General features: G+C 36.5%; 1 protein-coding gene across 3 annotated transcripts in view; it reads right to left on the bottom strand.

The window, feature by feature from the left end:
* PLD1 (phospholipase D1) overlaps positions 1 to 17,108 on the bottom strand; it is a 165,597-nt gene that overhangs the window by 9,079 nt on the left and 139,410 nt on the right. For all 3 annotated transcript variants that reach the window (XM_090273918.1, XM_090273909.1, XM_090273928.1), the window contains 2 exons: positions 13,313 to 13,447; positions 8,081 to 8,234 (listed from right to left, as the gene is read on the bottom strand). In XM_090273918.1, coding sequence (XP_090130044.1) covers positions 8,081 to 8,234; positions 13,313 to 13,447 — 289 coding nt within the window. The remainder of the gene's footprint in view (positions 1 to 8,080; positions 8,235 to 13,312; positions 13,448 to 17,108) is intronic.

Genomic DNA, 17,108 nt, shown 5'->3' on the forward strand with positions numbered 1-17,108 from the left:
TATTACCTGTGTTTGACATTGTGGCAAAATGAAAATGATTGTACAAAAACAACTGCCTCTTTAAGACAGTTTGAAAATTGCCAGGAAAAATAAAAGCACCTAGGAATAAACTTAGCATGGCATGTATAAGACCAACATAAAAAATAAAATAAAAATAAAACTCTAATTATTACTTAAGAACAATACCTGTCCCCTATAATAAAATACCCTTAAGATTTATTGAAGAACAAAAAATTTTTTCAAGGTTTTATTTATTTTTAGAGATAAGGGAAGAGGGAGAGAAACATCGATGAATAAGAGAAATATCTACTGGTTGCCTCTCGCTCTCTCCTAACCTGGTACCTGGCTCGCAACCCAGGCATGTGCCCTGACCAGGAATCGAACCAGTGACCTTTTGGTTTGCGGGCTGATGCCCAACCTTCTGAGGTACATCAGTTAAGAGTAGAAAAAAAATTTTTTTAAATAAATTGAAGCCTATACCTTATTCTTCAACAGGATGACTCAATATTATAAAGATGTCAATTCTTTTTATATTAATCTATAAATCCACTGTAAACCCAATAAAAATACTAAGATAACTTTAAGAAATAACTCAAAAGTTCATGTGTAACAATGAATATTTAAGAGTGGTCAAGATTATTCTGGGAAGTGGTATTGCAAGAAGCAGTATTAAAATTCACAGCTATAATAATTAAAATGTATCAAACTGCAAGTAAACAGACTTTCAACAGAACATAATGGAGAGACTAGAGCTATCAGGATATGTGGCCATGCAGTGTATCAGAAGCATTGCAGGTTGGAGAGGCAAAGAGTACCTTCCTGCACAACATGCAATTCTGGGTCAGCTGACTGGTTGGGGGAGAATGTTAGAGTTCCTACCTTATTTCTTACATTACAGTAAACTCCAGGTATTAAATGTAAAAATATCAAATAAGCAGTAGAAAAAATGTAAGTAAATCTTTAATCTTGGGCAGGTAAAGCTATTCTAAACATATATAAAAAGGAGGGAGAAAAAAGCGAAAAGCTAATAGATTGATTAATGACAACTGAAGTTTCCCCAAAATACTTTAAATATGATTATGAGGCAATTAAAAATTAGACTTGTGACAAATGTGACATAGGAACTAATAACTACTAATGAATCATTAAAAGAAAATAAAACATTCCAACTGGGCAAAGAACATGAATAGGCTGGACATTCTACAAAAGAACAATTACATATGGCTAATTAATACATTTTTCAAAACCCTTAAAAATGCAAATTAAAATAATAAAATTCCATTTGGAACCCAACTGATTGGCAAAGACTAAACAAAATATAGAACTCAGAAAATATAGGAGAAATAAACCCTCTAAAACATTGTTAGTGATACAATAGAAAGTTAGAGGGTAAAGAACACTGCACACTTCCTTTGACTAGAAATTCCATAGTTAGGATTTAGTTAAGGAAACAATTAAGAAGGTAAACAAGATGCTACCTACAAACATACCATTTTTTAATATCAGCAAAAAATCTGACTATCAATGAGGTAGTAGTTAAAGGAACTATGGCATACTCATAGGATGCGACAAAAGGCAACCCTTCGAGGATGCGAATAAAGGGAACCCTACTGCACTGTTGGTGGGAATGCAGACTGGTGCAGCCACTACGGAAAACAGTATGGAATTACCTCAAAAAACTAAAAATGGAACTGCCTTTTCATCCAGCGATTCCATTGCTAGGATTATATCCAAAGAATCCTGAAACACCAATTCAAAAGAACATATGCACCCCTATGTTCATAGCAGCACTATTTACAATAGCCAAGTGCTGGAAACACCCTAAGTGCCCACCTGTAGATGAGTGGATAAAAAAACTGTGGTACATTTACACAATGGAGTACTATGTAGCAGAAAGAAGGAAGGAACTTCTAACATTTGAGACAACATGGATGGAACTAGAGAGAGTTATGCTTAGTGAAATAAGCCAGGCAGTGAAAGAAAAATACCATGTGATATCACCTAATACAGGAGACTAATGAACAACACAAATAAATAAGCAAAACTGAACCAGAGGTATGTAAACAAGGAACAGACTAACAGTGACAAGGGGGCAGGGGGGCGGGAGAGAAGGGGGTAAGAAGGGGAAGGGTCTAGTCAGAAAACATGTATATATGACTCATGGACATGGACAACTGGGTGGGGACTGACTGTGGGAGAAGGGGTGGGCAGGGTGCGGGGAAGCAATAAGGAAAGAAGTGGGTCAACTGTAATAGAAAAACAAACTAATAAAAAATTTTAGTGGGGGGGGGAATGAAAGCAAAATAGATTAATAAATGAGCCAGCAAATCCTCCCTTCCCCCACCCCCAAAAAACCTCACATGTAGGAAAGTGAACAAAAGAAAATGTAAAGTATGGAAATGCAATTTTAGTGAATATTAGAAGGACAAGGATTTTCCTTCACACTGTATATTTTTCTGCCTACCTTATCCCGTCAGAATTCGGCATTCTGAAGAAGTAAGTAACGACTTAAGGTTCTTTGCATAAAACTAATAAGACAAGTTGTTAATAGAGGTTTTGTTGACCAAGACTTTGACTGTAATGTCATGCCCAAAGGAGACATGCTTGGGCTCTGGTTATTACCAAAAAGCCCTGAGGAACTGGGATTGACTTTCAAAGGTAATAAAAGCCCATGAGAAAAAAGGCCTGGTACTTTGGTTGGTTATTTGGTTCATGGCAATCTTTCCAGGGAAGGAACGAAGGTTGTTTTCCTGAAAGATGGCTAGAAGGGACCCTAAGGCACAATGGAAAACATGAAGGACTTGGAAAAGAAAGGTGTTTACAGGCAAGGCTGAATGGCACGTATGTGGCTCAGCTTCTGTGCCCTGAAAGGCACACTGAAAGTCACCCTAAAAGTTCCTTGTGTAAGTTCCAGCAAAGCAGACTTAAAGATCATATGTGATCATTTGCTGCTCTTGCTGTGTTTATGAAAACAAATAGGATAAATTAAAACTGGACTTAATGCAGTCCCTTTAATGACAAGGAGGGTAATCTTAGGGAGAAAAATCGCAATTCAAGGAAAATCACAATGCTCAGTGGTAGACTATAAAGTAGTGCAGCTAACTGTTTTTAAAGTTTATTTTCACTTAAAGTTTGTTTTCACTTGAAAGTTAAACTAGGTCTGTGACATCATCAAAGATGCTTAATTTACAGGCAAGAAAAATGTCAAATGCCTTTCAACTGGATGTCTTCCCGATAAGACAGTCTTGCAGATTTAGAGACTGGTTTGTGGGTTATGTTGCATAAATTAACATATGTGTTCTGTTTTCATAGGGCATAAGCCTATGATCTCATTACCTGAGTGATTGTCTATACATATAGGCCTCACTTAATCCTGTCTGCATCACTGCCTCCTGAGACTCAACAGTTTGGCTGAACTAAGTGGCTGGGTTGGTGAAGTATGGAGTGGTCTGTGGGCTTCACTTTAAAACTGATTTTTCTTTTCTGTCCTAATGGCTTGGATAGAAAGGGCCCAGAGGTCTGAGAGGGGGGAAACATAAAATATTCCCCTCAGTCCAAACTAAGTATAGTGGGCAAAAGGGTTTTGGACAGGTGTGATGTGCCTTGTACACCTTCCTCCAAAGAAGCCTTTTTTTCCCTAATGTGGGACATGGAAAAATTAATCCCTGCCTTTTGTCATCTAGTGGTTATGGATTGAATGATGCTTTTTAACCCTGTTGCCAAATGTGTTGCCCCCAGAATACAACAAGGATGCCAGCATGTTAAACCAAGCATGCCATTGTCCAGGACAACCTACTGACCTGCAGTCTGCAAGATCCTTCCCCATCTGGGAAGGCCACCCTCCCCTCAACACCCCTGCTCTTATTAGGGATTTCTGGACCCAAGGGTAGGTAGGACAACGACCGTGTCCAGCTTGAAGCAGCTAGAGCAGCACGAGACCTTCGCCCCTGTCCTTTATAAGATTATAAAGGGTCTTAAGTCTGAGAGGGAGGAATTGTTACAGAGCGGGGGTCCCCCCCAAAATAAATAAATATATGCAGCCCTTAAATGTTATAGAATACTCAACAACATGGGACAGAGTGTGTGACATCATTTAAATAATAAAGAACTTTGTAGAACGGCAAGATCCTAATTATTTTTTTTAAAGACATACAGTATAGCAATATATATATATGTATAGAAAAAAAGTGGAATAATATACATCAAATTTTAACATTATTAGCACTGGGTGGTGGAATTACAAATACATTTTATTTTTAATTGCTCTTCTGTGTTTGCCAAATTTTCTACAATGAGAATACATGTGTTGTAATCAGAACCTTCTACTTATTATACATTAAGAAAGTTATAAAGGAGCCCATCGCTTTAAAGGAAAGACTTCAGTTCACGGAACTGAAAAGATATGAGATTTATTTCTAGTTTACACAGGAAATATTTTTTTCCTTATCTAGGTAATCAATGGATTGATTAGCAGGGTAGTAATTTTAAGTCCTCCTGGGCTAAACAAAACACATTAGAAACTAATTAAAATATCAATGATTTAGAAAAAGAATCTTACTAGCAAAACAATTAGCAGCAAAAGCAATAAATACAGCAATAAAAATTGTGAGAAGGTATTGGCAGCCAAATTTTGAGGGATGGATTTCCTGAGCCACTGGGGCAGAGAGAACAGAGTGATTCATCTCTGGAACCGACACTTGTATTAGTTTTCAAAAGCAGAGTTAGGAATGAGGGAAAGGGTACCCAGCACTTGCAGGAAGGGAAGTGCTTGCTTTGTGCCCATCTGTAAGTGAACCAGTTTCCAAAGGCAACCATCAATACTGGTAGGGTTAAAATAGTACGGTCATTTGTCTGTGTGGTGCCTTTCCCAAAATAGCTTAAAGCACTGCCCTTATACAGGGACACTTGCTGCTTCTCACTGTGAAATATAATCCTGGCAAACACAGTTCCAGAATCACGGTTGTGAAGTTACTGCAAAAGCCTACAGGTGGGAGAGTGGTCGGGGTGTCCACAGATGGTGGGGACCTCAGTGTGTCTCAGTGAGCAAGGAAAGAGTGAGAGGAGATAAGGACCCATAGTGGAGTTAGGTTCTAGAAGGATCACTAGCCCCTGAGCCTAGACTACTAGGGTTGGGACAGGGCCAATTAGAGCAAAGCCCTAGAAAGTCCTCAGTAACAATTAAATGAAGGACTGATTTAGAGCCACATAGCTCTTGCTTTCTAACCCTGTGCTCTCTCTGCTTGACTACAGATTTGTTTAAAAATCACATCTTCTTGCAGAACGTAAAAAATCTTCCATGTCTGGAGTCATCTTAAATGAGAATCAATGTTTCCACATTTAAATTTAACACCAGAAAAAGCATTTAATGAAATCCAGGACCCATTTATGATAAAAACTCTGAGCTTAGTGGAAATAGAGAGAATACACCTCAATGTAATAAAGACCACATATGACAAACCCACAGCCAACATCATACCCAATGGCAAAAACTAAAAGTGTTTCCCTTAAGATCGGGAACAAGACAGGGATGTCTGCTTTCACCACTCTTAATCAACATAATAAGGAAGTCCTAGCCACAGTGATCACACAAGAAGAAATAAAAGGCATATAAATCAGAAAGAAAGAAGTAAAACTGTCATTATTTGCAGATGACATGATACTATATTAGAGAACCCTAAAGATTCTACCAAAAAAATTTACTAAAATTAATAAATGAGTTCAATAAAGTAGCAAAATACAAAATAAATATCCAGAAATCAGTTGCATTTTTACACACTAATAATGAACTACCAAAAAGAGAAACTAAGAAAACAATCCCATTTATAATTGTTTCAGAAAACATAAAATACCTAGGAATAAATTTAACCAGATGTAAAAGACTTGTACTTAGAAAATTGTAAGACATCGAAGAATTAAAAATTAAAGATACAAATAAGTGGAGACATATACCATGTTCATAGATAGGAAGAATTAACATTGTTAAAATGTTCATACTGCCCAAAGTAATCTATAGATCGCTATCAAGATATCAATGGCACATTTCACACAATTAGAACAAATATGCCAAAAATTTACGTGAACCCACAAAAGATGCTGAATAGCAACAGCAATCTAGAGAAAGAAGAACAAAATTGGAGAAATCATGCTACTTGATATCAAACTATACTTTAAGGCCATAGTAATCAAAACAGCATGGTACTCACATACATATCAATGGAACAGAATAAAGAGCACAGAAATAAACCTACAACTTTATCATCAATTATTATTTAACAAAGGAAGCAAGACTATACAAAAGGGTCAGAATAGTCTATTCGATAAGTGATGTTGGGAAAATTGAACAGATATGCCCCCAAATTGAAACTAGACCACCTTTTTAACACCATACACAAGAATAAACTCAAAATGAATTAAAGACTTAAATATTAGACTTAAAACCATAAAATCCTAGAAGAAAACATAGGCAGTTAAATCTCAGACATCTTACATAGCAATATTTTCTCTTGCTTTGGGCAAGAGAAACAAAAGGAAAAAAATAAACAAATGGAACTACATCAAACTAAAAGTATTTGCACAGCAAAGGAAACCATCAACGAAGTGAAGAGAGAAGTCACTGAATGGGGGAACATCTTCACCCATACATTTGATAAGGACTTGATATCTAATATTTATAAGGAACTTATAAAACTCAACACCAGAAAAAAATCAAGTTAAGTAATGGGCAAAGGGCTTGAATAGACGCCTCTCCAAAGAGGACATACAAATGGCCAAAAAACATGACAAGATGCTCAACATCACTAGCCATCAGAGATGCAAATTAAAACCACAGTGAAGTATCACCTCACACCTGTCAGAATGGCTATCATCAATAAATTAACAAACAACCTGTGTTGGTGAGGATGTACAGAAAAGTGAACCCTCATGCACTCTTGGTGGGAATACAGATTGCTGCAGTCACTGTGAAAAGCAGTATGGAATTACCCCCCAAATTAAAAATGGATCTGTTTGTAAGACAAACAGCAATTGTACTTCTGGGAGTATATCCAATTCCACTTCTTGGAATATATGCATCACTATGTTCACTGCAGCATTATTTACAATAGCCAACATCTGTAAGCAGTCCAAATGCCCATCAGCAGATGAACAGAAAAGAAAAGGTGTAGTACATTTACATTTACCCAATGGAATACTAGTCAGCCAATAAAAAAGAAAGAAATCTTACCTTTTGCAACAGCAATGGGTGGACCTGGTGACTATTACACTAAGTGAAATAAGCCAGTCCATGAAAGACAAGTATTGTATGATTTCACTTAAATGTGAAATCTAATGAACAAAATAAACTAACAAACATAGTGGAGACAGACTCATGGATACAGAGAACAGACTGACAACTGTCAGAGGGGAGGTGGTTGGGGGCTGAATGAGAACAGTGAAGGGATTAAAGAAAAAAAAAGAAAAGAAGGACTCATGGACACAGACAACAGTATAGTGATTGCTAGAAGGAAGGAAATGGGGGAGGTAGAAGAATGTAAAGGGGGGGTAAATGCTGATGGAAGGAGACTTGATGTGGGGTGGTGAATGCACAATATATGGCTGATGTATTGCAGAATTATATACCTGAAAATTACTTAACTTTATTAACCAATGTCACCCCAATGAATTCAAGAAATAAATAAATAATAAAATATTTTAAAAGAATAAATTTAACACTAGTAATTTCTAGCATTCTCCTTTAATAATTTTTATTATACCCTTGTATTACTGGAACTATTTCAAATTCTAAAAATGAGCTCACTATAAAAAAAACTTAAATAGATCGTTTGACCTGGCCTGGTCCCAGATCCATTAATAGATTTAAAATGCTAGTTCCTTTATTATACATAAACATAATAAAACTATTAAAATAGAAAATGTCTGTGCCACATATAATGTCATTGCATATAGTCCTGGTAGTTCTGATCCTGTACCCTGGGAGACACTACTAGAGAAAGAAGAACATGGAGATAACACATGGGGCTGGGCTGAGTTCTACCTCCTGCAGCAGAATTATGTAAGACAGACACAATTCTGGAGCACCCACCTAAAGCACTGCAGCCGAAGTCCTTGGGCAAACCGGCCAGCCTGGTACTCTTTTCCATCCATTACTGAAGGGACTGTCTCCGTGTCCTGCACAATGACTGCCATTTCACTATCACGCTTCCCCAGCATGCTTCGATCATTTATGTTGGCAGAGCCTATAAGGAGAAACAGTGAAACTGAACAATCTTCTCACCATGGCAGACTCTGTCAACTGCCCTCCCCACTCAATTCTTCCTTGCTAACAAAACCCTAATTTTGCTTTAAAGAGAGGGAGGCTTCCCTAATCCAGGGGTGCATCTTGATCAGTTTAAGCCAGCCATAGCAATTTCATTATTTTTGCCAGTGATTGACTTAGGAATGGGTACTTGACATGATTCTAGCCAGCATGATATGAATAAAGTCTGCTAGGGGCTTCCGAACATGCTGAGTCATTGTTACATAATAATGCTGAAGCATGATTTGGTTAAAATGCTGAGCATTGTAATGTAATAATGCTGCCATGATTTCATAAAAATGCTGTAATGATCAGTAAAACTAATGACTCAGCTGGGTCACTGTTATGAAAAAATGCTAAATAATTGTCCCGCAAAAATGCTGAGTCACTGTTACATAACTATGCCAAGTCATCATTTTTACCAAATCATGACAGCATTTCTATGAAATATGACAGCTTTATTGCATTACAGTGACCCAGCATTTATACAAATCATGACTCAGCATTTTAACCAGATGGCCTCATAGCGTTTTCCCATAACAATGACTCAGCATTTTGCCAAATCATTACTAAGCATTTTCACAAAATTGTGGCTCAGGATGTTCACCAGATCAAGATTCAAGAGTCTTGTGCGATGATGACTCAGCTCTTTAAACAAACCACAACTCAGCTTTTACCAAATCATGACCCAGCTTTTTAAACAAGTCATGACCCAGCATTTTAATGTGACAACGACTCAGCAGTTTTACCAAATCCTGACAGCGTTTTAACCAGTTCATGATTCAGCATTATCACGTACCGAAACTCAGCATGTTCACCAAGCTATAACTTGGCATTTTTACATAACAATGACTTGGCATTTCACCGAATCATGACTCACATTTTAATGTAACAACTCAGCATTTTTACTAAATCATGACTCAGCATTTTATGTAATGACTCAGTATTTTTACCAATTAATGATTCTGCATTTTTATGCAATAATGTTGGCATTTTTACCAAATCACAACGCAGCATTATTATCAAATCATGACTCAGCATTTTTATGTAATGCTGACTCAGTGTTTATACAAATCATGACTGAGCATTTTACCAAATCATGACATCTTTTTCTTTGTGGTTTGGGCTTTTTTTCACATCACGTTTCAGAAATTGTGATGCCTCCTGTAGTAGGCAGAATAATGGTCCCCAAAGGTAACCATGTCCTAATCCCCAAAGCCTGTGGATTTGTTGTGTTATAGGGCAAAGGGGAATTAAGGGTGCAGATGGAATTAAAGTTGTTAATCAATTGACCTTAAAATAGGGAAATTATCCTGGATTATCTAGGTAAAATAGTATAATCACAAGGGTCCTTAAAAGTAGAGGAGATTCAGAGGGAGATTACAGGAAAATGGGCTGAAACTTTGGGGAAATTTCAGAGAGATATAACATTGCTGCCTTCAAAGATGAAGAAAGGGGGTCATGAATGTGACCAGCTTCTAGGAGCTGGAAAAGGCAAGGGCTTGAATTCTCCCCTACAGCCTCCAGAAAGAAAGGCAGCCCTCTGACACCTTGATGTTAGCCCAGTGAGACCCATGTTGCACCCTCGCTGATCGCTTCCAGACCTTTTTGCTCCAGTTACGCAATATCAATGTGGATGTTTCTGGTGTCGGGTGGAAAGAATACCTGCTGTCCCTCCAGCCCAGGAAGTTCTGTAGGGCAGCAGCAATATTTGGTTCCCATTTTACATTTCTCTATTGTACTTTGCAGTGCATTAGTAAACACTAAAAACATCATTTCACATAGTCAACACGATAAATTTAAATTCTGCTTAAGAATAGCTTGTTTTGTTTAGGAAAGCGAGTAAATGTTAACTTGGCTCAGTGACAATATTAAGATGGATTAGAAAACTAGATTTGTCACAGGATTCATAACCAGCAGGGTCACTCAGGCCAGCAGATAATGACAGCTCTACACAAAAGAGACTGTTATGTGAGAACACAAGTATTTCCTCATGAGGGAAAAATAAGGATAAATAATGTCATTTTTCTTATATCAATTATTCAATAATTTTGGTGTTAGTTTCCCATGGTAGAAAATTTAGTCATGGGTTACTTTAACTTCTTTTAAGCTTTTAGATACTTGCTTAATACATGTAAAATATTCTTCCATAACTTCTTAAACTCCTCTCTGAGAATTTTCAACATTGTTCTCTGTGTTATGAACTTAAACAGGGCTGATGTGTTAGAGCAGCAGCAATAAACTTGCTTACTCTTTGAGTTCCCACTGAGATAAAAAGAACAAATTACCTTTGGAATTTTCCATGGGGGAAGTCTGTTGTGCCCATGGGGAAGGAGAAAGAGAAATGCGGCCCCTCAACACTAAAGTAAGACCTCTTCATACTCCCAAGGCCACATCTTCAGTTTCAAGAGAATGAGTAACAATTCTGTACAAAATTGACGTTTGATTGCTAGCCTAAACAAAGTGTGGCCTTTGAGGGTTCAGAGACCTTTCTAGAAAATAAGTCAATTAAACTCAAAGTGATGTTGCACAAAATGCAGAGAAACCAAGAAGGGAGAGGGTTAATGTATTAAATGTGCTATTAAGAAGTTAATTTTATTAAAAGTATTATTACTTAAACAAACCTATTTAACTGATAGCTCTGTAACTGAAAACTACTTTGCATTTAGGTTTGGTGCAAAAGTAATGTCTGACTTTTTTTAAAAAAAGTTTTAGATAGTATTTAGTAAATTTGTGCCTCATAATTTTTTGATGTCACAGTGACTCATTTATACCTTATTTTTCCAGGTTATTGAAGTATTGTTCATAATCATCTGCAATATTTGCACCCATGTTTGTTCCATCTAAAGACCACATTAGAAATGTTTTACTTTATGAGTTTCATAAAGGTGCCAATGTAAGTACAGCAGCAAAGTGTATTCAGAGTGCTTATGGGGATGATGCAGTGACTGAAAGAAGTTGCAGAAGGTGGTTTTCCCATTTCCAAAGTGCGGATTTTAGTTTGAAAAATGAGCCAAAAGAGGGTCTTGTCCAAAAAAGCTTGATTCCGAAGTGTTGGAAGCTGTTGTCATGGAAAACCCCACCATTACCTCTAGGGAACTTGCAGAACAATTTAATGTAGCCCATACAACCGTGCTACACCAATTGAAAGGATTGGAAAGGTTTCAGTAGTTGGAAAATGGGTCGCACACGAACTGTCTCCAGAGAATCTATAGCAGCATGTTGCTTGTTGTGAATCATTGCTTTCGCGACACATTCAGGCACCATTTTTAGGTAGGCTTGTTACAGGTGCTGAGAAGTGGATCCTTTACCATAACATTAAACACTGCCAATCATGGATCAGTCAAGGAGGAAGAAGAATTCAACAACCAAGAGGAGGACTTCATCCAAAGAAGATCATGTTGAGTGTATGGTGGGATATGGAAGGAATTGTCCATTATGAACTGTTAGACAACAATCAAACAATTACTGCTAATCCTTACTGTGAACAACTTTGTCATCTGAAAGCAGCTTTGAACCAAAAGCGACCCCTCTTAGCCAACAGAAAGGGTATCATCTTCCATCACGATAATGCTCATCCTCACACAACTCAACTCACCAAAAATTTCTTGAAAGAGCTTGGTTGGGAAATATTGCTTCATCCTCCATATTCTCCTAACCTTGCTCCTTCTGATTATCATTTGTTTTGGGGACTACAGAACCATTTTGATAGGTTGACATCGAGAGAAGAGGTTGAAAATGAGCTGGATTCATATTTTGCCTCAAAACCTAAAGAATTTTACAAGTGTGGCATTTATAAGCTAGTTGACAGATGGAATGAGGTTTCAGAAAGCAAAGGAGGTTATGTTAGCAAATAAATATTTTCATAATCATGGGCTTTTTCATTTTTAAAATAGACCTCGAAATCGGACATTATTTTTGCACCAACCTTATATATTCTGAGATTGGCTTCTGAAGGGCAAAGCCAGAGTAGCTTGAGGGAAATAAGAGAACCTGTTATGGGTGAAATAGGGACACAGGTAAATCCTTAAAGAGCTCTGATCCCTTTAGAGCAAGAGATCAGAGACACAAGACATTTTTCTAAAATTCCCTGTATATGTATTAAAAGTGTGTGGAGGTGTGTACCCCTCACCCTTGTCAACTCATTTATCTTGCTGATTATTAATACTGTTTCTCAACCTGGCCTTTCAGTGTATGTGTAACATAATATTAGAAAGCAAAACAATTCAATGATGGGAAAACAAAGCTTTCCATTTGCATAAAATAATGAAGCTGAACACCTATCCCTCTGGTCAAGTTGATCTGATCCAGGTAGCATGTACATCTAACACCTCTCTCCCTAATCTGTTGGTAGGGAGAGGACTCTGGAGAATTCTATTGTATATCCTTGACAAGAAAAGACTGCAGACTTTAGTCTAGAGCTACATCATATCATTACTTCACACTTCCCCCTAACCACACTCACACCAACAAAGCTGATCTACCTTGCACTCTGTATAATGACACCCAAAACAAAGACTCTAGGGAAAAAACAGAAAGCACAGAGGCAACAATGTTTTAATACCCTTCTTATTCTGACTCTTACACAACTTCAGATCTGTGAAAACAGTTAGGTGGTGTGGTGCAAACACACACAAATTACCACCAGGTACGCATTTGTGACATGTTTTCCCACCCCATTTCTCCTTCTATTCCCAAAATGTAGGCAGTTGGATTCAATAAAAATAAAGAACATTGAAGAATTAAAGAGAGCAGGCTGATAATTGCACTGCTGGGTTAAGCTGCTGCCTTTGGATACTGTAATTTGCACAGTGGCCACTTAATTGCTCTGGGCCTGTATTTCTTCATAGATAAAAACAGGGATTAGAAAGGTTGTAAGCAAAAGAGATTGCTTCAGAAATGTTTTAGATAGTATGTTACTCTCCCTCTCCATCGCAAGGAAAGCTTGGGAGGGAGAGAAAGATTTTTGCATGATATAAGTCAACCAGCAAGAAACACAGTTAGAGACCATCTACTTACCAATAATGACAGTGTTGTCATCAGCAATTAGCAACTTGCTGTGGACATAGATGAGCTCAGTGACTAAGTTTCCTTCAAGCTCTGCATGTGTTCTAAGACCACAGAATGATATGTAATTTATCCACTGATTGCCCACTGTAAGTTTAAAAAAGAAATTACTAAAATTAATATGACCAAGCTCAATAAAGGCACATTCAATTTTATCAAAACAACTATCGTACTTAAATAGGTTAAGAATAGGTACTATAATGTGCATGTAAATATGTGTGTAATTCCAAAATTCGCCCAGGATCTACTTTTGCTATCTGAATAATTTTATACTGTTGATCTGGTACACCTACATTTAAAAAATCATCTGGAAGTACTTTCTATGTCTTCATTTTGCTGAGGCAATCCAAAAATATATTTAACTATGAACATTTTTTTAATGATTTGGTGAGTGACTACTGAAGTATCATAATTAAAGCTGACTCAGAGTAGCTAAACCAAGACTTCGGTGTGACACCTATCTTGGTTGACACCTGCTGTGGCTTGAATCTGATGCAAGATGTGTGCCCAACTACCTTATGTATGCCTAGTTCGCAGTGTACGGGTATGCAGCACAAAGGAGCAGTTATATTTTATAGACTGAGTAAATGAAGATGTTGGCAATTAAGTAACACTCTTCCTTCTAAATTATTAAAATTAGAAAAGAAGGACTCCTGACTCTATTTGACTTTGGATAATTTTCATCAGAGCAGGCAGAACCAGGCTTGTACTTTAATCCATTGCCCTCTCATCCTGTGAGGGCCATTCATGTGGTAAGAGGAAATGCGTTCCACACCCAGCCAACCCATTACTGCTACCCTGCCATGCGTGGCAGTCAGATCTCCCACAAAGCAGTTGAGTTGGATAAGCAAAGTCTGATACTAGAATAAATAAAGTGGAACCAAACCATCACGGATTCTAATAGAAAGAGAATGTACTTTTTTTTTTTAAATTTTTCTTTTTTCTTTACCAGAATCTGAAGCACTGTAATAAAACCAATGCAGTTCACGTTCTACTTACTGAAGTTTCTATGTATTAGTAACGTTTTCTATCTTACTGTTGATGTCATTCAGTGCTTCTATTAAATATGGATATCTTGGAAAGAAATTCATTCATAGGTTATACATAGAGCTTCCTCCACATATTGATAAACCACCCCTTACATATATGAGTGACCTTGCAGCTGTGTCTGCTAGGAATTGATGTGATGGTGCACTGGTACATCATGTGTAAGAGATGCATTTCTAAAGTTTCATGTAAAGGGATTCTGCAAACAATTTTTTTTCTCCATTTGTTAACATTGTATTGAAAAGATGTTCCACACAAAACATTTCCTCCTCTTTAAACTAAAAACAGGAGTATTGACTCTCTTAAGTCCTGCATGTCCATTAATTCCTGGAAAATATTTCTAACATAATGCCCAATATAACCTTTTACAACCATTTATTTGATCCTCTATTTTGCCTACTGTTGTGGGGTCTTATATATCGTTGTATCCTCAATCCTTGCATAGTGCTTTAAAAAGTTAAATAAATGAGTGAATAAAGGAATGAGTCAACAGGGGGCAGCTAGTATTTTATATTTTAGTTTCTCTGTATCATCTACTTTCCTGTAGTTGTCTCATGATCTAGAATCTAAAATTCTAAGACATAAAGCAGCTTTAAAAAAATCATGGATCAAATTCTGTGCTAAAATAAACATTTTTTGCAGTAACCTCCCATAAAATATCTACACTAAGCAATATAGTAGCCCAGTGGTCCATGGTGTGCATAAAGACTACCCCTGGGGGACCTGTCAGGAGCAGAGTCCTGGGACTCTCCCAGAGGTTCTGATTCAGTAGAAGTCTATAATTCAAATGCCCTAGGGGATGTCATTCTTTGAATGACACTGTTATGAGATGTGGTATTTATAGATTTAAGATTAGTGGTACACACTCAGAAAATAATACAGCATGACCAAGTGTGATACATTCTAGGGTACAAGTCTGTTCAATATGAGGAAACCCATTAATATAAGACAAAATGTTGGTAAATCTAGGGAGAAAAATAATATGATTATCTCAACAGATGCTGAAAAGTTTTTGAAACATTTCAGTACTCATTCCTAACAAAAACAATGAACATAGTACAAAACTATGAGTATTTTTAAGCATGCTTAAAAATATATAATACATGAATTATATTTGTAGAATATATATGTATATCTGTGTATTGTGTATATATTACCTTCAACATGCGTGTATATATTATTACCTTGGAGGTATCAGCCAATGCATTTAAAGAAATCACACAAGAAGTAAAACCACCTCCATTTATAGATAATATAATAATATACTTGGGGAATCAATGAAAAAGTTACCTCAATGAATAAAGGAATAAGCATGATAGAATATAAATTAAAATATAGAAATCAATAGGCACCATACACACAAACAATAACTATTCAGAGGATATAGTCATAGACAGAACATGACTTACAATGGCAACAAAGAAGATAAAATATCTAAAGATTAAACTTAACAATAAATGTGCAAAGTTTTATGAAGAAAACATTTAAACACTATTGAAAGGCTAAAGAATAGACTTGAACAAATTAAAAGACATCTTTTGCTCTGGGACAGAAAAATTCACCATTAAAAAAAAAAAGAAATGCCAACTTCAGGTTAACTTACACATTTAATGTAATCTCAGTAAGACACCAAATTTTCATGGAGCTAGAAAACCTGATGTTACAGTTCATGTGAAAAAATAAACACTCAAGAGTGGTTATTAAAAAAACTGGAAAAGAAAAGCTATGAGGGGGCATTAGTCCCATTCAATATATCTGATATTAACACATTCCATAAAGTTTGTGTAATTAACACAGTGCATATCTGGCCTATAGACAGCTAAACCTGGGAATGGAATAGAAAGTCCAGAAATAGTTCCAAGTGCATATGGAAATTTTGCATATATATATAAAGGCTGCATCTGAAATACTAGGAAAAGGATTTTTACAAAGGATTAGGACTTTTAAATAAAAAGTGCTAGTAGAATTGCATCAGTATTTCAAAAAGATAACAATTATATACTTATCTCATATCAATCACAAAAATGAACTCCAAATGGATCAGAGATAGAAATGGAAGCATATAAAAACATATCAGTGTTAGAAGAAAGTAGGGAAAATTTATGTATACTCTGAGTGTAACTGTCCAGAGGCAATAAAAAATAAGATTGATAACTTTGGCTTGATTTAAAAACAACAACAACACATTTTCATGATAGAAAAACACAACAAACAAAAATAATAAATGACAAAGTGGGAGAAAGTATTTGCAGTATATGTCACAGAGAAAGAGCTGACTTCTAACGTGTAAGGAACTCAATAATTAAAGGGAAATTGATCAAAATCTTGAAAGAAAAATGGGTGAAAGACATGAATAGACAATTCACACACACACACACAAATATACATTTGAAAAGATATTCACCCTCACTTATAATAACAGAAATTCAAATTAGCACTACACTGAGAAACCATTTCTTACCTGTGAGATTGGCAAGAAAAAGTAGGGTAATGCATTCTGTTGGTAAGACCGTTGAAGCAGGCTCTCATACATTGGTGGTGAGAGTGCAAATTGGCACAGGCTTTTTGGAGGGAAATTTGGCAATATCTAACAAAATTACCTATGTGCTTGTTTATCTATTGACCCAGCAATCCCCTAGAAATTTACCCTAAATATCTAATTCTGACAAATAAGAACATACATGCTCAATGTTATTCATTG

This window comes from Furipterus horrens, unplaced genomic scaffold (genome assembly GCF_987537825.1).
Source record: "Furipterus horrens unplaced genomic scaffold, mFurHor1.1.pri manual_scaffold_1, whole genome shotgun sequence".
NCBI classification, from domain to species: Eukaryota; Metazoa; Chordata; class Mammalia; order Chiroptera; family Furipteridae; genus Furipterus; species Furipterus horrens.